A 22,766-nucleotide genomic window follows, 5' to 3' on the forward strand; every position below is an offset into this window, starting at 1 on the left:
ATTTCTGTTTCTTGTTTCTTCAAATTAAAATATCAATTCAACTTATGAAATAAAGGCACCAAGGCAACCTTCAGGCCCATTTGTGCTTGGTTAACTTATAAATGTATATGATGATTTAAAAATCGATATCTATCTTTGCCTGCATAGTTAACTAAGTGCCGTCAATGCAGGACTATAACTAAACAATTTCCGTAACTTACAAGACACAAGCCGTTATAAAAACTAAAAATGTTAAAAACGTGTGTTTACTGAGACTTTGCTTGATGTTCTGTTTGAACAATCACAAAATGATCAAGGCAAAAAACATTTGTGGATTGGTTGGTTTTTTCCGATTACAAAAAAAATATTAAAAACCATATATTTCTTTAATCGTTTGTTGAAAGGATATGATCCTATACATTATTTTGATTAGTGTTTTAGGCTCTATGCAGTAAATGCAACAGGTTAACAATTTCTGAAAAAAAAAACGTTTTGTATATGAACTGCTGACATCATCAAAATTCCTAAACCTCAAATTATTTCTGTTGTTCTTCTGCCTAAGTGAAAATTTACATGAGCTTACCAACTAGTCCTTATAAAAATGCAGTTCCCTGTGAAAAAGGCATACTGGATGTGTCTTAATTTTTCGTTGGTGTTGCTCAATCAGTCGTGTTTAATTTGTAGATTTTTTTTATATATTAAGGTAAGACCAATACATATAGACAGGCACCAATAGCATTTTTAAAATTAGCAAATTCTAACTTTTTTCAACTAGTAAATTAAATAAAAGCAATTGATCAATGGCATAATCACAAGTGTAGTGACAACAAAAACAAATGAGAAGCATTGCCATAGTTTTTTATGATGGTTTTGTATACAGAACATTTTCTTTAACTCACCTTCGCCCTTACTTGTGTTTGGTTACCTTGAAGTTTTAATTTACCAAATGCATTAGTCGGAATATGTTCCCTTGAAGACTTTTTTTCTGATACATGTTCATTTTCCACCCAGTTACAGTTTCCACAGAGCCTAAAAAACAACCCTTGTTACTTGTTAAGCTGATAATACACAAGTTAATTAGTTCCTTTAAATAAGGCTTGCTAACGCTACATTTAAAAGTTATTAAAAGTAACTTCAACTGCATTTATTTTAAAATGAAAAGAACTTAGGTGAGACACTCTAGTGGGATTGTAACTAGAAAGCAGAACAGGCCACTTTTTTAAACATTTTTAAACCATTTGTTTATAAAGATTTCTGTAAAATCTTGTTTCTTTGCCATATTTTTTGTTTTCTTTTCTTCATACATTGATTGACATCTTTACTTTTGCTGTACAAAACTAAAACATTCCTATTTGCTTTAAACAAGAAAACAGTTGCTTTATGTTAAAAGCAGGTAAAAAATAAATCGACTTGTGTAACATTAGCCCTATACATTATTTATTTGTTAAACATTAAACATTTTATGGCACACCCATCCTTATCCCTTTTCCTTGGAACAAACATAAATACCTTTAAATGTAGGGTAAATTTTGATCTAACACAATCTTGATATTATTATCAAGTATTTTAAATTAAGCAGATGCAACTGAAGTACAATGACTTACCTTTTGTGGCCGCCTTTATATTCTGTACAAGTCACAGGTAATTTCTATAAAAGAATATTTACATCTTTATTACAGTGTGTAGATAAATATCCAAAAAATATTCTCTATGTCAATACACGCTCACTCTAATATGCAATTATTTTAACAAACTACAACAATTAGGCTGAAGAGCACAAGATCACTGGAGCGTTAGTCCAGTCAAACTTCAAACAAATTGCCAGAAAATTTATGGTAAAGCCTGTTTTGTGACCATAATGCAGCCTTTCTTAACATTGGCAAGGGTAAATCCGTAAAGGGTAAAAACGTGTTCACAAACCTGTTAGGAGGATGGTCTTTCATACAGCATTTTTTGGCAGAAAAAATTATGGAAACACAATATGGTTTGAAATAGACATGCAAGACTGATACACCAGCATTGAGTAAATCGCAATGTAGAAAGTTAAAAACCATCAAAACGGAATTGTAAAAGGCGAAAACTTTGCCATAGATTGAAAGAAAACCGCAACAAAATGGGATCGTAGAAAGTGATAACATTACCATAGATCACGTTGAAAAACATCAAAACAGGATTTAAAGAAAGCAAAAAAAAATCACTGCATGTCATTTAAAGACCATAAAGGATTAGTAGAAAGTAAAACATCAAAGCATTTCAATTTAAGATTTTCAAAACAGGATCGTTTTGATGATTGGAAAAGCATCCCCATAGTTCGTTTTAAAACCATCAAAATAGAAAATGTCACTGCTGTCTCAAACAGTGGTTTGAATCTACAAATATACAGATTTTCTAGTCAAATCAAAAAAATTAACTTTGCGTTAATTTTTGTGACATCTGTTAAAATAAGAAAAGAATGCTTAAAAATAGTTTGATGTAATAAATTCATTGTGTTTTTAATTTTTTTTATTGCTTTGGGAAAATACTTCGTTTCAGAATTATTTTTGGACTTTGTTTTAATTTTGTTTTTGGATTTGTTTTTAAACAGTTTCCAAATTGTATCTCATTTGTTTCCCAGTCATTTCAACTTTCCAAATCGTTTCAAATCGCTTCACGTTCTTTATATGAAACAATCTGTAAATGATTTAAAAAATAATTGTGAAAAGACGCTTTACTTGTTTCTCAACTTTCAAAGATATTTTCAAGGAGTATTCCCAAGAGGGAAGGCCAAATTGCTATCAAAGACAACAATGTTCAATACTTTTATTTTCGTCAATACTTAACTCAACAGCTGAGCAGCAGTTTATTGAACTTGTATAACATACATTAATTATATTAATTTTTTCAGAATTTCCTGGCTTAATTTTTTGAGTTTACAGGTAATGCCTTTAGAAGTTGAAATTACCTGAAAGATTTGCAAAAGAAATTCTCAATGACATATTGAGTACATATCTATTTTTCTTGCCGCTTTACCACAGTTTATGGCTTTTTTTGTGGCACATGACCCTATTACGTACGGCTCTTTTTAAATAAATTTTATTCACTAGAATTAATGACTTCCATAGCAAAAAACAATTAACATGCCTTTGCAACAATGTTTAAAAAGTTCTACAAACTCCCAACATCGATCTCTGTTTGAATGATTTTCGTTTTGAAAAATTATTAAATTAAAAAAGATTTATCGAAGAAACAGGTTGTGAAATCTACTGATCTATAACCTGCCAAACTGAGCTGGATATGATAACTCAAATAAGGATAATATAGAATAAGTCTGTATCCTCATCAACCCTTCTCCCAGGGGTTTTTATATATAAAAACCTAGCAATCCTGGAAGACAAGGTCTCCTAAGATACCCAATGATAAAAAAGTAGCTGTTATATAGAAAGGAACTGCTAAAGCAAATTTAAGCATTTTTGAAAAACACTGCTTTAATGCATCACACAATACAGTAAGAGACAGAAAATATCACCCGATCAAAGTTTCTTTTCTTATGATATTTTACCAATATGGTAGTGCAAACATTAATGGCACGTGTTTCAAATGTTAAGATACAAAAATGCAAGGTGACTAGTTTCCTTGTATGCACTTCTCAACTGTGCAGCACTTCTTCACTGTACTGCACTTTCATAAGCGCATTCAAAAGCATGCATATAACTTTCCGTGCATGCATAGAATCAACTGCCCTTAATGTTGCTACTCTTATGCTCCACTGGTGTAATACACTGATACTCAAACGAAAAACAGAAGATAATGTACAGGGTTACTTATACCAACATATCTCACATATGCACATTTATTCCTATAACAAAAAACAAGGTCTGGTATGCCATAACTCACCTGAACTGGGCTAAAATTAACTGATAAAAAAACAGAACTTTACAATTGCCAGCTAAGTCCAGTTGCCCGTGAAAAAATCCACAGGTTTGCCCTTCCTTTATATTTACCCGTTGCAACAAAATCGATAAAAATATATCGCATTTAAAATTCGTGTTTCCGTAACATCATTTTCTAACTCAGCGGGGGGTCCGTGCAGAGCCAGACAGATGATGGCTATCATTATAGAGATTACTAGCTTAATCCTAAATTATAAAATTATTTGCACTAACCTTTTGCAGTTGGCCTTTGGGGTTTTTATTATATTCTTTTATGATGCCCTCTGTTGCTGGATGCAGTTTTTCAACAACATTACACTCCCTACAAAGGCTAGAAAAACAAAAAACACTATAAGTTTGTCAAATATAAAAAAAAATTCCTGCGTTAAATGCTATTTTTGTAAGAAATTTTATAAGGAAAAGAAATATTTCTGCATATATACATCATAAATAATAGCTTTTTGATTTATCAAACATGTCTACAAATTTGAAAAAACAGGCAGTGCAGTACTATAAAGATCATAAATTTTACCTTATGCACAATTTTTGTTGTTTTAATACTTCTCTTTAATAAAGACAACATCATTTGTGCATAAATTTACATAGCTGTAGCACTGGAACTATCTTGGCAGAATTATTTAACTATTTGCAGCATTATACTTAAAAGAAGAAATGCTAAATATTTTTGGTGCATGTTAATAGTAATATAGCTATGAGATAGTGACAAGATTTTATAACGGAAGAATATATAGTCTAAAGATGAACCTGTTTTTATTTGCCACTTTATAACTATAAGTATTTTAGATTTGTTTATATATTAAACCAAATTAGATTAATTTGTACCTTGATCCAACCGGATTATAATTTTGGCAGTCTTCATAAATTTCCAGTCCCCATTGAAAAAATGAAACTGATTTTTTCTAAAAAAACAAAAAAATAAGACAAAATAAGAACTAGTACAATAGATAGTTTGCTTTCTGCAAAAAACAAGTTAATTTTATAAAAGAATGAATAAATGAATTCTAGACAACTTTTATGAAAAGTTGTCTAGAAATTTGTGTATATTTTTGGAAATTCTTGATTTTTTCTTAAGATTTCAGACTTAAGTTCCACTAATTATACGTTGATCTAGCATTGAGTAAGGTGTTATATTTAACAGTTTTGGCGAAACATGAAAGGCTAAGATATTTTTTGACCATTCAGTTTTGAACATTTTAAATAAATTATTATTCAGTTTCAAAAATTATGCTCAATAACAACAATTGCATTTTTTTAAACTGGTTGATGACAAAACTTTGAAGCGATATGACTTGAGAACCAATAAGAATTGCTTGAAAAGATAAAAAAATTCCCGAATAATTTTCAACCTTCCATATGAGCCATTAATAATCAGCACAAAGCTGTAATGTTAATGCACCTTGTTCAGGTTGCAATTGGCTTACAACACCATTAATAATCAGCACAAAGCTGTAATGTTAATGCACCTTGTTCAGGCTGCAATTGGCCTACAACGCCATTAATAATCAGCACAATGATGTAATGTTAATGCACCTTGTTCAGGTTGCATTCGGGAATGCGCCTCCTCCTTCGCACACTCCATATGTTGATTGCGATAAGTCGAAATGGTATGGTAATTGTGGTATGATAATCGGTAGGGTACAGACGACGAAACGGTGTGGTAATTGTGGTATGATGATCGGTAGGGTACAGACGAAATGTTAATTGCGATAAGTCGAAACGGTATGGTAATTGTGGTATGATGATCGGTAGGGTACAGACGATATGTTCTAATTGCAATAAGTCAAAACGGTATGGTATTGTGGTATGATGATAGATGGGGTACGGGTGAATTGGTAAGCAACTGGATATTAAATGTCTCCATGGTTAATGTAACAATCACAGACCTTTGTAAGGCTGTGTTATGACCCTCCACCTCCACCTCCAACAACACTATTAATAATCAGTATAATGCAGGAGGTATGGTAGTTTTGCAGGAGATCCATGATATTTATCAGAGTTATTAAACTACTGCTGGTAAGACATCACTCCTTTTATATTTTTGAGCACTTAACAATGCAAAACTACATGTTTTTGAATTAATCAGAGAATTGGTTGACAATTATTACACAAAATCTTAAACACTAAGGATGAAAAAGATATATAAAACAGGCCTTCCATTTTTTAGCAATTTTAATTTTGGGATTTTAGGGAGTTTTTAAGACTAAGACTACATTAAGCAGGGCTCAAATTGAAGACCAGGAAAATAACATTTTAGGGTGCCTGGACGTTAAGCCAGGCAAAGTACGATGTACTTAGGATTGCACAATCTTGCGATCAAGCGGCACAATAGCTACTGGAAACAGAAATATACGCTTAACCACAAAATGGCGTCGATTCAAGCAAACTCAGTGGTTGAGGTCATAGAATTAAATTATAAACTGTAGTTATAGATTTCCGGAGAACGCATTGAAACTCATTAAAATTGTCTAAAAATCACTATATTTTTTTCAAGAATCCACCAACGACGCCATTCGTTAATATCAAAAAGAATTCTTGCGAAGTCTAAGCATCTACATGTTCTTGTTTAAAATATGTCATAAAAACACAAGCCTCATAATTTGCCAAAAAAGTAAGAACAAAATAGGAACAGGCTCGACTCAAATCATTTCGGTTTTCAAAACTAAGAACAACCCAAATCTGAGTTTTATAACCTAGATTGCTTGCTGTTTGTAATTTTTTTTCACACGTAAAATGTGTTAAATACTCTAAGAAACACCCAGTCTCTAGTAAATACCTGCATCCAATAAACTTTCTCCAATAAACGCTTTCTGTCAAAACAGGGCTTTTTTTCTTCGAAAGCAATTGTGATGTGTTGAATTTCTAATGGAAATATAGGTACTGTAATTTTTTCTGCCTTTCTAGTAAACCCGCTTTTTTATAATAGGTTGCAAAAAATTATCGAGCAACTGCAATAGCATGTATGATTGCCGTAATTCTTATTTAGTTTGTCTTTCTACATTTCTACAGCCGAAATACTGATCTCCCAGCGAAAAAAAAGGATAAATATGGTATGTCGAAAAGGATATATTCAAATGTAATAGTTTAATTAAGAAACAGCTAGTATTAAATACCCGTCTTAATAAGCGTCCCCTTTTAAATAAACTACTGGGCTTTCATTACAGAATTTACTGTACACAAAATAATATTCATATTGGCGCGGTTATTTATGAACATGGTTAAAGAGTTGCATCAGAAACAAAAACGTCACTGTCACCTAATTTTCTGAGATTTAAAGTGAAAAACAAAATGGATATGAATTACAACCTCAATCTCAGCACCTGCTGGAAACGACGTTGGCCGATTTTTATACAACCATGTCCTTTATATTAAGAGAACAAAAAAGAACAAATCAGACTAAAAAAGGTTAAGAAAAGAAGAACAGAAAACGTCAGGGCATATCTTACTTATAAAAAACGTATTTTCGTTAAAAACTGTCAAACGTTCTCGCTGCTCTTAGAATGTCGTAATTGAAAAAAATATATACATACCTTAATAAAAGTAAGGCATAGTTTAACAGAAAATTTTTTACACTAATGATACGACGTGTATCAAAAAAACAGACATCATAGTGATACTACTGGGAATTGAAACAGGAGTACAAGATATGTCACAGTACTTTTTAATGTTCAAGTGGGCTTACTTTTATGTCAACAATTTCAGTAAAACAAGATATTAAGAAGAAATGTGATTACAAGGAGATCTAATTTTTCATTAATTAAGATAGTTAATCATTAGTTAGGACGAATAAAAAAAACCCATGACATGTAATGGTATGTTAATTTAACAGTTCCATCATTATTTTAAATTATAAGTATCTAGTTTTAGTAACATTTTAGTTGAAACTTTACCTTGCGTCCCCTTAAAAACACATGCATTTGTTTCCAGGGGACTGTCCTGTTTTTGTATGTTTGGTCCTTAGAATCAACCAACCACTGACATCAAACACATAATTACGCAGGCTTGGACAGGAATGGCGTACGATCGCACGCGCCTGCCTTTGCCCACCCATTTTTGTTTTTGCCGTAAAATCGAAACATGCAAAATAACGAGATAATTCGAATATAATCTGTCTTTTTTCATCAACCTTAATTCGGCATCTACTTCGTTTTGCTTTCATCTGCCATGTGCCATCATGGAAATTTCGTAATCATGATCACACTTACCAGATGTAATAAATGTGTCGTCAGGCACCGTTAAAAACAAAGTAAGGCTGCACATTTTAAAAAGCCAATTAAATCGCAAAAAAAACTAATAAATAAGTTTTTAAGTTTGTATTATTAATATTATTTGTAAAGTCATCACAAGCGAATAGGAAAAATATGCTTCGTTTATCCTTTCGTTTTTAAAATTGTTTGAATAAAAATAACACTTGTAGCATTAAGAAAAAATCAATTAAATGGGACCTGCTGTGGTTTCGAATTGTTTTGACAAATGAAAAAAAGTTTTTCCTTTACCTACAACACTCCATGATCTCAAAAAAATTATTTAAATCATTTTATTATGAAACATCTCTGAGTGAAAGCATTCGAACTGGTAATAGAATGTTGGTCGCTTGTTCAGCGTTCACCTCCGCATTAGTTAAGAACCGCATGGCTGGATTTCTTGTGTAAGACCTGGTTACCAACGATGAAGGGGCCATGCAATTGAGATTCATTTCTACATAGTTCTTTTAAGTAAGGGATCATCTCTACGATCGTTTCACATTTTAAACAAATTGAAACGATTATGATCGTTTCGTGATTGTATCATTATTTTTTAAAATCGTTTCAGATCGTGTCATGAAACAAAATTTAAAATTATGAAACAATTATGAAACGATTTAAAATAAAATAAAAGTAGTGAGTTAAAAAATGAAACGGATTGGAATTTGAATGGAAAACGATTTAGCAACAAAGTTCCAAAACGATTATGAATCAACTTCTGAAACGATTCAGAAACAGCTCCTGAAACGAATTCGGAAACAAATTATAAAACGATTTTTGTTTCTCTTTGAAGCGTAATTAATGAAACAATTAAAACGCAATAAAAATCGATTCTTAAAAATTAAACTTCTTTTATCTACATCATCATTCATCATCATTCCCAGCTTAACGTCCGTTTTCCATGCTAGCATAGTTTGGACAGGGTATATTATTGACCCTCTTCCAATCTGATCTAGACTGTGATAGATTTAAACTCAACTTCCTCTGTATCAATTCTGTCCTTATAACCTCCTGCAAAGTCTTTCTCAGTCTGCCTCTGGGCTTTGCCCCAGGAACTATCAAGTCCTACACTTTCTTACCCAATTATCCCCCTCCATTTTTTCCAAGTGCCCCAGCCAATTTAATCTTCTTATCTGGATAACATCTTTAATTCTACGGAGACTTAGCCTGCTTCTTAGCTCATCTGAACTCTTTCTGTCTCTCAGACTGGCGTTACACATCCACCTAACCATTCTCATATCATTCCTTTCGAAACGGTCAAGATCTTCCTGCTTCACTGCCCATGTCTCACTACTGTACAACATAACACAGGCCTCATATAACCTACCTTTTAACTCAATTGACAAGACTGCTAGTCAACAAAGGAAGAACTCTCTGAACTTTTCCCAAGCAGAACCTATCCTGCAAGTAACATTTCTTCCAACACCCCCTTCACTGCCCAACATATCACCTAAGTAACAGAAGTTCTCAACTATGTCTAACGAGCCACTGTTGTACATCATTGAAGCTGGAAATACTTCATTCTCTATAATCTCACCTTTGCAACGCTTGCATACAAACTGAATATCAGCTCTTAATCTTCCACCAATACTACTGCACTTCTTATGTACCCAATGCTTGCAAGTCTGACAAAAAGTTGAGTTACTACCAACCCCTTTCCTGCAAACACCACAAGTCCACTTTCCAACTACAAGGTCACACTTGGCTGCAATGGTACTAATCATGACTTTAGACTTTGCTGTGTTCACCCTTAGCCCTTTCTCTTCTAGCCCTTTCTTCCACTTCTCAAACTTTTCAACTAATTCTTCCATCGACTCTGCTATGAGAACCAAATCATCTGCATACAATAACTCCCATGGACAACCTGTTCTGAACTCCATCGACAGGGCAAGACTAGAACAAACAACAAAGGACTAAGTACAGAACCCTGATGTACACCAACATTTACACTAAATTTGTCACTAAGTGAATCGTTAATTTTATCATAGCCCACCAAATAACTTTACGTGGCACTCTATCAAAAGCTTTCTCTAAATCTACAAAGGCAAAATAGAGATTCTTTCTCTTTAATAAATACTTTCCCTGAAGCTGTCTGAGTAAAAATATTGCATCCGTAGTGGCACGCCCTGGAACAAAACCAAATTGCATCTTATCTATATCATTTCTTTCTCTAAGTAACTTATCAATCACTTTTTCAATAACTTTCATTACTTGATCAACCAACTTCAAACCTCTATAGTTACCTCTTTCTAATCACCCATTCCCTTGAAACAATTCACTATTACACTTGACTGCCACTCACTCAGAATAGCACCATCCTTTATAATCTGATTAGCAAGACTTGTAATAAGCTCAACTCCAACATATCCAGATGCTTTTACCATCTCTGCAACAACACCTGATACTCCTGCAGCCTTGCCAATCTTCAATTTTCAATAGCCACCACTACCCATTCTGTCTTGATCTGCATAGCTGGCCCTTCTACAACATCATCAGACAAATTATCCTCATCCCAATCAAACTCAGTGTTAAGCAACCTCTGATAATAATTCTTCCAACTTACCTTTTTCTCCTCCTCTGTGCTAGCTACGTACGTTTTTAAAAAAATCTTATATTTATTGTTTATTGATACGTTTATAGTTTTTCTAAAAACTAAAACATCATGACGACGCACGAAAAACACTTTAGTCACTTCAATAATGCGCACCTAAAATGTCTTTTGTATAAAGTATTATTTACTATACTAAAAATCAAAGAAAAAAATGACTTAAGGTTCGGAATTTGAATGAAAAACATAGGCGTTTAAAAATGAATTATTTTTAGAAATTGAATATGTTGCATTGGGTAATAACACCTGTTGTTTTTTTCGAATGTTACTGGCTTTTTATGTTTTAAGATGAATCCATTAGGTTAGGGCATTATTTGTTTGTATATGGCAGGAGTTGCCGGTGGCATACTTCGAAAATGCTTGTCACTGGCACAGCTTAACATGAAGCACACACTTTTTCTCACAAAACCGAGGGAAGGGCTAACTTACTGCCTGCCGTGTCGTGTGGGAGGCAGAACTTCTGGACTTCTTTTTAATACAATATACAATTTTTGCGATTATTATTACTAAACATATTTGATTTCTCTCTCCCCTTTTAAAAAGATTTTTTAAACTTTATTCAACATGTTTTTTCTTTGGTATTACATCACAAGAACATTCGTCCAAAAGCTGTATTAAGGTACAGGACACCTAACCTCTCCCATGTTCTGGTTATATTTAACTTGCTCTCTCCACACTCTTCTGGCAGTATTCTCTGTGACGATGAATGTCAGATTGACTTGTGGCATGGTTCCAAATGGTCTTCTGTCTTTTGAGTCTCAGTGTAATGCACCAGCCGAGCATAAGATTGTCAGCATGAGGGAAAGGGGCTGACTTTAATGTTCCCTATACCTTACGTTCTTCATAATAACACCGACTGTTTTTGATTGTGGCATTCATATGACCAGGACTGTTTTGTATTAAAAAAAATAGCGAGAGAACATCAACTTCTTGTCGTAATTTGTATAAAAAACCAACTCTAACAAAGCCATATATTTTGTTATTACATGGCAAGAAAAGATTTTACAATATGTGAATATTATGTCTAATAATTAGAAAATCTTATCTCAGAAAAAAATAAGTTACTTGCGAATTATCCTTTCTTACAATTTTTGAAATTACAAGTGCAGCGCGCTACGTAGCTAAAACTATGCATATTTAAAAACTTTAGAATTTAGTTAGTAATTAGTTCTATAGAAATCGGCTATAAATAGTACATATAGTAAATAGTAAATATGATAATTGCAATGTGATAAATTAGAAACGATCTACAGGCAATGATACAAAGCGGTTGCAAAAACATTTGAAACAATTTTAAAATGGAGTCGAAACAAATTTATATGAAGCGATTACGATACAATTGCAAAACGATTGCGAAACGATTCTAACTGAAATGAAACGATTTTAAGCAAATTTATAAATGTTGATACAAATGTGATACAAATTACAGTTGGTTTTTATCGTTTCAAATCGTTTCAAATTCGTATAGAGATCATTTAAAAAAAAAATGATACAAATTGAAACGATCAAATTTAAAACAATCGTGGAGACGATCCCTAAATCAGGAGTCTGTGATTTAGCTTGGATTGTCAGGTTGGCTATGAACAGGCTTACTCCTTGATTAAAAGGACCTGAGATCTAAGCAAATAAGAGTTTTTGACCAAGATGGAAATCTATCGGAAGTTTGATGAAAGTTGGTTCATACGATTTTTTTTCAATTTTTTGCCTTTTGTTTTAGTCACGCCAAGTATTTAAGCCGTGTACTACGCAAGCCCAACTTTACTTTATGGCGTGCGGTCTGTTGCACCCGGCAAAAAGATTTTGGCGTGTGATGGCCCTCATGACAGAGATTTCACCTCTGTCCAAGCCTGATAACGCATAAGAAATTTTTTACAAGGCCTTTTTCTCGCACATTTTTCAGAAAGAATCTGTGCCTCAACATGGCCAACTAAAAAAGTTTTGTTTATAACAAGTTTCCAGATATTATTGATAAAAAAGGTATGCAGTGATAGTTGTATCTTCCATTAATAGTTACCTAACTAATACAGCTGCATGGGACGCTGAGTTTATATCAACAGAAGTATCACCAAAGTATCAATCTAGTTGGACAGGATCAAACTAACTGTAAGTGTTATATTTCAATTTAACAGTGGTAGCAGCTGGAACAAGATCCCCGACTCTGGATGTTACACGGTTTTTGGATGCAAAATGTTGTCAAACAAAAATCCTCCCTTGCTGTCTACAAGTTCATTATACACTGATTGGAAAAAGAAAGTGAATATCTGGTCCTCATTCACCACACTCGAGAAAAAGAAGCATGGAGCAGCCGTATTATTGACTTTAGATGGGTCGGCTGAAGAAGCCGTACTTGAACTTGAATTAGAAATCATTAATAGCGATGATGGATTGGAAAAGGTTTTAGAAAAGTTAGATAAACTTTATTTGAAAGACACAACATTAGAAAAGTTCGAAGCTCTGGATAAGTTTGACACTTACAAGCGGACATCTGAAACTTCCATTCAAGAACACATTCACCAGTTTAAAAAGTTGTATTTCAAACTGCAGAGCCATGGTACCACTATATCCGAAGATCTCCTTGCTTACAAGCTCTTAAAATCAGCAAATCTCTCAAAGCAAGATGAAAAGTTGGCCAAAGGTACCGTTACAGAGCTTACATTGACCAACATGAAAGCCCAACTTAAGAAAATTTTTCCAGACAAAGAAAGCTTATCACAAGCTTCTAATTCATTACAAGTCCATGAAATTAATGAAGTCACTTATGAAAACATTGACAATGACGAATGTTATCCAACATACTTTGCTGGCAGACATAGTAATGAAGATTATCAACGCTATCCTCACAGACGAACACAAACCAACCAACAACCGATGAAAAGAACTCTTCTGTGGCAAGTTCCAAAAATCCACCATCACGCACTGGGCAAGTCAGTCGTTGCAGAATTTGCGAATCAATTTATCATTGGGCTGCAGATTGCCCCGATAAAAAACACTAAAACAATAATCAGCGTTCCATGCGTCCACGAAATCAACCTCTTCCTCACAGATATGTTTACCTCCAGGAGCAAGAAGATGATCCGAGCCTATATCAAGTTGAGGAACATGACATTTATCACAAGATTATATTATTTCAAAGTGATTATGACCACTCAAAACATCTTCCTGGACTGGTGGCAGAATCTTGGAATGCTGCTGTTCTTGACAGTGGTGCTACGAAAACAGTTTGTGGCCGTAGTTGGTATAACACTTTCATCAAAAGCCTTTCCGAAACTGACATTAAAAAGGTTAAAACATCACCTGTTTCCAACGTCTATCGCTTTGGAGATGGAAATGAGGTTACATCTACCCAGACAGCCACCATACCTGCCTTTCTTGGTTTCCGTGAAATAGGTATTTCCACTGACATTGTTGAAGAAGACATTCCACTACTCCTTTCTCGAGAAGCTATGAAAAAAGCAAACATGTCCATTGACTTCAAAGATGATACTGCCTCAGTATTTAACACTGTTGTGAACCTCAATGTGACGAAGAGTGGTCACTATACAGTTCAACTCACCAGACAAACTCAACTCTTGTCCATGGTTGATACAAAATGCAAACCAAACATTGTCTTATCTGTTCAGGAAGCAACATCAAAGCATAACCAAGCACTGAAGATGCACCGTCAGTTTGCGCATGCACCAGTTCACAAACTCATCAAGTTGGTAAAATCTGCTGGCGACCCCTGGGCACATGATAAAGAGCTGGAGCAAGAGCTGCATGCTGTTGCGAAAAATTGCCAAACATGTCAACAGTATGGCAGAGCTGCACTCAGACCTGTTGTTGGTTTACCATCAGCCAACAAATTTCTAGACACTGTTGCCATGGATCTGAAATTCTATCGTCAAAAGATACTGCTACATATGATCGACCATGCTACACGTCTTTCCGCCTGTGTAAGAATCCCTTCCAAACGTCCTGAGCACGTCATAAAAGGAATATTCTCCAACTGGATCAGTGTTTATGGCACTACAGATAAGTTCCTATCTGATAATGGTGGTGAATTTATCAATGAATTCTTTCTGGAAATGTGTGAACAAATGAACATCAAAGTGAGAACAACTGGAGCTGAATCTCCTTGGTCCAATGGCCTTGTTGAGCGTCACAACCAAATTATATCCGCCATGCTGGACAAAGTTCTGGAAGATACCAACTGTGATTTCGATATCGCTCTATCTTGGTGTGTCAATGCCAAGAATTCCCTCACCAATTGCCATGGTTTCAGTCCATATCAACTGGCAATTGGAGGCAATCCACGCCTCCCTAGTGCTATGAATAATGAATTGCCAGCATTGACTGCAGATATACCAACGAGTGTTATACTTCGCCAGAATTTAAATGCTCTGCATGCCGCTAGAGAGGCTTTTATGCACCATGAAAGATCATAACAACTTCGCCGTGCCCTTTCAAGCAATACTCGTACCTACAGTGATGTTGTTATTATCACTGGAGATATTGTTTACTACAAGAGGAACAACGAAACAAAATGGAGAGGCCAGCTACAGTTTTAGGGAAAGATGGACAGCAAACATTGCTCAAACATGGTGGCTATTACATCAGAGTACACCCTTGCCGCATACGACCAGCTCGAAATTCCCCTGTGCGAAACAATGATTCTACAATCTGTGATCAAGATGAGTCAAATCATATATCAACAGAAAAAGATGCTGTCACATATGGTTAACCAAGTACTCCAGAAAAACAGAGTCAAGCACTCGAAGACGACAGTGATTCTGATGAACAACCACATCATGTTTACATTACTCCACCAACGATTGCACCAACACCCCCTCCTACACCACATGCAACTGCTCCAAGATTCAGAAACACGCATAGACCACATCGCTACATGTCTTCAGCAGCAACAAACACAAGAACATTAGACACAGATTTTGAACAACAACAATCTCTTGATGTCCAACAAGCATCACCTGACAACCAGAAATGTCCTAATCTAGATTTTTTGCGTAAAAACGACACCGTGGAGTATCAACTCAAAAATGACGATAGATGCAAAAAGGGAACCCTACATAGCAGATCAGGAAAATCGACAGGAAAATGGAAGTATTCATGGAATGTTAAGTCACCCGGAGGTGAATTTCAATCAGTTGATTTCAGTAGTGACGTAACAACGTGGCATCATACTAACAAAAGCAATAAGGATCAAGAGGTATTACAATCAGAAATCCTCATTGCCCAAGTTGACACTAACATAGAACTTGTCAAACAACGGGAGCTTCAGTCGTGGAAGTCTCAGTCATAGATGAAGGTCAAAATTTTATGAATGTACGTTGGGTAATCACTCCTAAAGTTATTGACAACAAATCATCAACAAAAGCCAGACTAGTTGCAAAAGGCTTTCAAGAATCCCAAGACTATCGGACAGATAGTCCCACCTGCTCAAGAGAGAGTGTTCGACTTTGTTTTTCCATCACAGCGTCAATGAAATGGTCACTCCATTCTCTAGACATAAAACAGCCTTTCTTCAAGGGTATGCCATAGAACGTACAGTATTCATAAAACCACCTAAAGAAGCCAATACTGATAAATTATGGAAACTCATGAAGTGTGTTTATGGTCTTGCAGATGCTCCTCGCCAGTTTTACCTGCGACTCCGACAAGAATTGATCAAATTAGGTGTTACCCCTAGTCCATTTGACAATGGATTGTTCTATTGGCGTGTTGGTGATGCGTTGCATGGAATCCTTGTTTGTCATGTAGATGACATTATGTGGAGTGGCACAAAAACCTTTCGTATACAGGTTATCCAGCCATTGGGACAAGTATTGAAGTTTAGTACTGAACATCACACAGCATTTAAATATTTGGGAATTGAACTGAAACAACATAAAGACTTTTCTATAACGCTCTCTCAAAACAATTTTGCATCCTCAATAAAAAGATCGAACTACCACCAAAAATGGAGAAACATACACCTGTTAATGAAAATGTTAGAGGAGAACTGAGATCCATCATTGGTCAATTGAACTGGCTATCATGCATGTCCAAACCTGAAATCAGTTTTGAAGTCTCCTACTTGTCTGGGAGAATCAAGGAAGCTACATTCACAGATGTTATTTTATTCACATTGATGCTAACAAAGTCATCACTAAAGTCCAAAATAATCCATCATTCATGACATTTCCCTGCCTTGATTTTAATTCAATCCATCCAAGTCTATGCAGATGGCAGCTTCAATAGTTTACCAAATGCTGGAAGTCAAGGTGGCCAGATAGTTCTTCTATGTGATAAGTTCCAGCAATGTTGCACACTAGCGTGGAATTCTAGTCGACTCAAACGTGTTGTAAGGTCAGCATTGGCTGCTGAAACATTAGCAATGTGTGACGGGTGCGAATTGGCATTCTTCGTTTCTAACATGGTCAGTAATCTGTTATTAGAACATCAACAGCTTCAAGTCTATGCTGTAACCGACAGTCGCTCATTATACGAAGCACTTGGTTCAACATAGCAACCATCAAACAAACGTCTGAGACTAGAAATCTGTGCCTTGAGAGAAATGGTTGAAGAAGGTGACATTAAAGTCACATGGATAGAAGGTTCAATGCAAATCAGTGATGCACTCACCAAACGTGGAGCATCTTGGAAGCTACTGAAACAAGCTATTGAGAATGGCCAGCTTCCACACACCATTCCAGCTTGAAGGGGATGTGCTGTTGACCCTACTGTATATAGACAAACATTTTGGATTTCTGTTTTTTTTTTTTTTATTTTGTTCACAAAGATTAGGAGATAATTATGTTGCTGACCCCACTGTACATAGATAAACGTCCAGTTCTAGAAAGTATTTCATTGGTTCGATCCAGAATGTTACATTTCTCCTTCGACCATGGTTTACCGATATATATCAAGTTTATGTTGCAAGTGAATAATTGCAGATGATAAAGAAGATGACCAACCAATGGAGTTGACACAAATAAAGAAAGAGGGGAGATTGATAGTTGTATCTTCTCATTAATAGTTATCTAACTAATACAGCTGCATGGGACGCTGAGTTTATATCAGCAGTTGGACAGGATCAAACTAACTGTAAGTGTTATATTTCAATTTAACATGCAGTTTCTAAATTTGTGTAATTACTTAATATAAAAGTTGTTGTTTTGTAGGAGACACTACTTTTAAACTTAAAAGTGCTATGTAATGGCTTCACTAATCTTATTTAATTAATTTATAGGTTTGTCTAAATTCCTCAACCATAACATCTAGGCAGTTAACAAATAAGAATGGGCAATCAATGTAAGTTAGCCTAATACTATTTTCTTTTGACTTAGGTAAAAAAAAAAAAAGAATTTAAAAAATTAATCTCAACAGATCCAACAAAATGAAGCCTGGTAAAATTGTACTACGGACACAAGGAAAATAAAAATCGTCCAATCATAAGTCTGAGTTTTTAGCAGCCTCAAATGAATGGAATTTATTTCTTCAAGGCTAAATTGTACCTTTTACATTAGATTTAATAAATCATTATCAATAGCCGAAGTCACATGACCAAATTAATTAATGAGTCTGATTAATTAATTAATCTTAATCTGATGAATCTGGGTAATTATAGTGAATTCAGTACACAGGTTAGATTGAATCTGAAAATGATTAATCTGTGTGACTTCAGCTAACTATTTCTTCTTTTTCATAACAAAAGTCAGTACATTTTTGATAACAAAAGTTTGCACTTTTGTTTGTGTATTTTGGCATAGGGGTTATGGTACTATTCATGTTGTAGTTATTTAAATTATGGTATTGTTGTTGTTGTAGGATCATCATTCTTAAATGAAGTTGCATGATTTCTTTTTCATGCTGTCTATTTTTTTCAGCCTTCTCACATCGAAAGTCAAACATTGATTTTTGATCTCTTTCTTCCACTTTCAAACGCTTTGCGTTTACTTCTGGCAGCTTGTTCACCCCCAAAAATTTTCGTCTTTCATGGGGTTTGGCAACCATCGTTGTACAAATTACTGGTCCTGCTTCCACTTAAGACCCCTTAGAAAAGTTCTCCTGATCTACATCAGATTTATTTTTTCACATGCAGCATCAGGAGAAAACATTTTGTTGCAATAAGTGCCGCCTGGCTTATAGCATATTGCATCAAAACCCTGATTTGTGTTAGCTAAGACAGGGTTGACGATTTTGAACCACTCTGGGTTGTCACAAGCTCCTTGTCCAGATGCATTCTTTTTTTTATCTTTTAGTTTGCGCCACTGTTGTTTTATATTATTATATTTTACCTGAAGTTTTTTGACTTTTAACTTCTTTCCTTTTGTCTCTGGAATTTTAGACAACTTGAAGGCCTCTTCATCAAATGCCGTCTCTATTTCTGCCTTCTACTTTTGATTTTTTCTCTAAAGTGACCATGAAATTCGTTGCAGGGTCTACAGGAATCGAACAAAACCTGATTCCTTTCTTCTAGGCTCCAGTTTCTATTGTTTTTCTTCTCCATCTTTATCTTCAGATGATAGATAGATGGATAGATAGAAGTTTTATTTATCAATAGCAGTTATATACAATTAAAATTAAAATAAACATAAAGAAAAAGAAAATAAATATAATAATTAGTCAGGGTGACAAAATTAAAATATATAATGCTATTGAAGGGAGACCATACCTAATAGCATTAAGCTAAGGCAAAAGGTATGGCCACACTTGGACAATTACAGTAAACAACACAAGACACACAAAACAACACACACATAATAGTGGGTCAAATGATAAACAACCATGCAGGAAACAAATGGTCATGTCTGAAAATTCAGGAAAGTTAGTAAGAGGAAACAAAGTTCTTTTTCAGATCACTTTTAAGATTAAAGAAATCAAGGGAAAAAAATTTTCTAGTCCTTAAAGACCGCAATTTATTCCAGGAATTAATGGCATTAAATCTAATTGAGTTTTTACCAAAAGAAATCGTATTAAAGGTAGGGAGATTGATCAAACCAATCTTCTCTGCCTGAGTGCCTTGAGCATGAATGTGAAATCAACCGCAAATGTATTAAGGATAGAAGCAGGCAATTTTTCATGAAATAGTTTATGTAAAAATAGAATATATTGTGACATTGGACAATATCAGAGAATTTGAGGAGCTCAAGATTACTATACAGGTGACTGGATGATGCTCTTCAAAAGACATGAGTCGAATATCAAAATTTTGCAAAACAGTAATATGATTAACATTAAGACTGTTTGGCTGACCCCAAATTTGATTACAATATTGCAAGTGTGAATGAAAAATGGCATAGTAAACTAGAATAAGAATATTTAAAGGCACAAAGTGACGAAGTTTAGCAACAGTCTCATTGATCTGAGACTTCCAGCTTAAATCAGAATCTAATAGAACACCAAGATATTTAATACAATTACTAGGTATAAGCCTTTTACCATTGATAAAAAGCCTAAAATCGTAATTAAGAGGTTTCCGTGCATGTTTAAAAACAATGTACTCAGCCTTACTAGCATTAAGAGAAATTTTATTGGCATTGAGCCAATGGCAAAGAAGCTTGAGGTCAAAATTCATTTGTTTGGCCAGTTGTTTCAAAGATTTACTGAAGTTTAAGAGATTGGTGTCATCAGCAAAGTGATGCACCAAAGAAAAATTATTTGAACAATGCAGGTCGTTAGAATAAATTAAAAATAAAAGAGGTCCTAAAACAGAGCCCTGAGGGACACCATGCCTGATAAGATTACTAGTTGATATATTTCCATTGATGGATACAAACTGTTGACGTCCTGTTAAATAAGATTTAAATAGTGAGAGTGGAGTACCACTAATTCCATAGTGAAAAAGCTTTTTAAGTAAAATTTCATGATCAACCGTATCAAAAGCCTTTTGAAGATCAATGAACACTCCACATGCATAATTTCCTTTATCAAGAGCATGCATAATTTTTTGAGAGATGTTCAGAAGAGTTTGAGAAGTCGAGTAATTTTTCCTAAAGCCAAATTGATGCTTGTAGAGGGCGTTGTTTGCTTCGAGAAAACCATACCCAGTAAAGATATAGGTCGGTAATTTGTTAATTCTAATTTGGATCATTTTTTTATAAATAGGGATGGTCTTGGCAGTTTTTAGGTTTGTAGGAAAAATACCAGTTGTGAAAGACAAATTAATAAGTTTTGAAAGTGGTATAGATAATTTAGATTAAACAAGAGTTAAAACATCGGCAGGAATACTGAATGGCCCAGAAGATTTAACAGGGTCAATGTAAGAAATGCAATTCAGAACTTCTAAATCATCAGTTGGTGAAAGAAACATCGAATTAGTAGTAGAATTTTTCAGAAAAGAGGAGAAATGTTTTCTAGTGAATGGGATATTCATTCTGATGTTATCTGCAATTGAAGCAAAGTAAGCATTAAAAGAATTAGCAATTGTCACTGGATCATTTACAACAGAGTTATTAATGTTCATACAGGTGGGAGAAGCAGAAACAGAAGAACAAACAGAAATAATATTTTTAACTGCTGTTTACGTTGAAATAAATCGATGCTCAGAGTGTGTTAACCTCGTTATGGTGGCCAAGTGCAAATTCAATAGAAAATTAATTACTTCATGTAACTAGTCAATAAAGCCCATGGAAAAATCCATCTCTGCAAAAGGACAATGGAAAAGTGGCTTGTTTTAGATGTTTTGCTGGCGTCAGCAGTACAGATACAAAAAATCTTTTTTTGGAAATTTATTTATCTGTTGCATCTATTGTGTAGAGCTAGAAACCCTGATCAAAATAATGTATAGAATCATGTGCTTTTGTTGAACAGCTAAGGAGATATAAAGGTCTAGAAATGTTGCTGATGTCAGCAAAGACCTGCTAAAATACGAAAATTATTTCTTTTTAAATTTGTATACCCATTGCCTTTATCGAATAGATCCTAAAACTCTGATCAAGAAAATGCATAGGAAGATGTACTTTTGTTTTAGAACGGGTCATTAACCCATCGGTTACGAATCGGATTCGGGGTCCCAGATTTGGGAAACTTACCCAAATTGTTCCCATGTGGTCCCTAATCACCCACAAAATGACTGACTTCGCCACGTCATTTATAAGTTATTTGGCCTCAAAGTTTTAAATGCACTGTAATGGCTTCATTAATTTAATATAAGATATTGACGTTAAAGTAGCGTTTTTAACGGCTCGCTATGACGTCAGAATATTTAACATTTGAGAGATAACTTTTTCAATACCATCAAAGAAAATAAACACATCCACTTTGCCTGTTACAGACACACGGAAGCTCCGTATTATCATATAAGGTGAATCTTTTTTATTCATTACATGGATTCACCAGGTAAAGATTAATTATTTGAAAAACTCCCATGATCCCACTACAGATTAATTAATTTAACACATTAATTAATTGAACTAGATTAAATAATTAATTCTGTGCGACTTAGGCTAATATTCTATTTAATTTTTTTATCAGACAATATATACTTTTAATTAACAGTAAAACTATTGCTAATATTTTTTGAAAAATAAATTCACATTTTTGCTAAAAACGTGTTAGGATATGGAAGGTCTTTTTCATGAGAACATCTGTAAAGCGTCACAAAAGTTATTTTGTGATCACCCCTACTTGCTTATGCAAGCTTGTGTACTTTTACAAATAAAATATGGTGCTAAAACAACAGTATATATTTTTCCTCTTAAAAATTAATTCCCCCCAGTCAGTTATATAACTTACCCCATCATGATGATCTTCTAAGTCAATGTCATTATGGCTGGCTATGGGTAATCTTTCTTCGTATTTTGAATGCATTGGAAGTGAAGAAAGATTTCATCAACACATTAATAGTCACATAAAGTCTTGTTAACATAATATATATATAATATATTTTGCATCCATAGCTAGCTTAGTTATAGCTAAAATGAGAAAAAAATAACTATAAAGGTTAAGAATGACAAAAACGAGCTAGCTATAGCTAGCATTTTAAACGAAAAAAAGGGCAACGGACAATGACAATGACAAAAACAATAA

The 22,766-nt window shown here is 34.3% G+C and overlaps 1 protein-coding gene across 3 annotated transcripts in view; it reads right to left on the minus strand.

Annotated features, from left to right (window-relative positions):
• LOC130639332 (transient receptor potential cation channel subfamily M member 7-like) overlaps nucleotides 1-22,675 on the minus strand; it is a 61,203-nt gene extending 38,528 nt beyond the window's left edge. For all 3 annotated transcript variants that reach the window (XR_008982369.1, XM_057447067.1, XM_057447068.1), the window contains exons 1-5: nucleotides 22,473-22,675; nucleotides 4,731-4,807; nucleotides 4,122-4,218; nucleotides 1,584-1,627; nucleotides 879-1,008 (exon numbers count right to left, since the gene is read on the minus strand). Coding sequence is in view for 2 of the 3 variants with exons in the window: in XM_057447067.1 (XP_057303050.1) it covers nucleotides 879-1,008; nucleotides 1,584-1,627; nucleotides 4,122-4,218; nucleotides 4,731-4,807; nucleotides 22,473-22,547 (423 nt within the window). In the remaining variant the exon portion in view is untranslated. The remainder of the gene's footprint in view (nucleotides 1-878; nucleotides 1,009-1,583; nucleotides 1,628-4,121; nucleotides 4,219-4,730; nucleotides 4,808-22,472) is intronic.
• Between the last annotated feature and the right edge of the window lie 91 nt (nucleotides 22,676-22,766).

This window comes from Hydractinia symbiolongicarpus, chromosome 1, assembly GCF_029227915.1.
Source record: "Hydractinia symbiolongicarpus strain clone_291-10 chromosome 1, HSymV2.1, whole genome shotgun sequence".
Classification (NCBI taxonomy): Eukaryota; Metazoa; Cnidaria; class Hydrozoa; order Anthoathecata; family Hydractiniidae; genus Hydractinia; species Hydractinia symbiolongicarpus.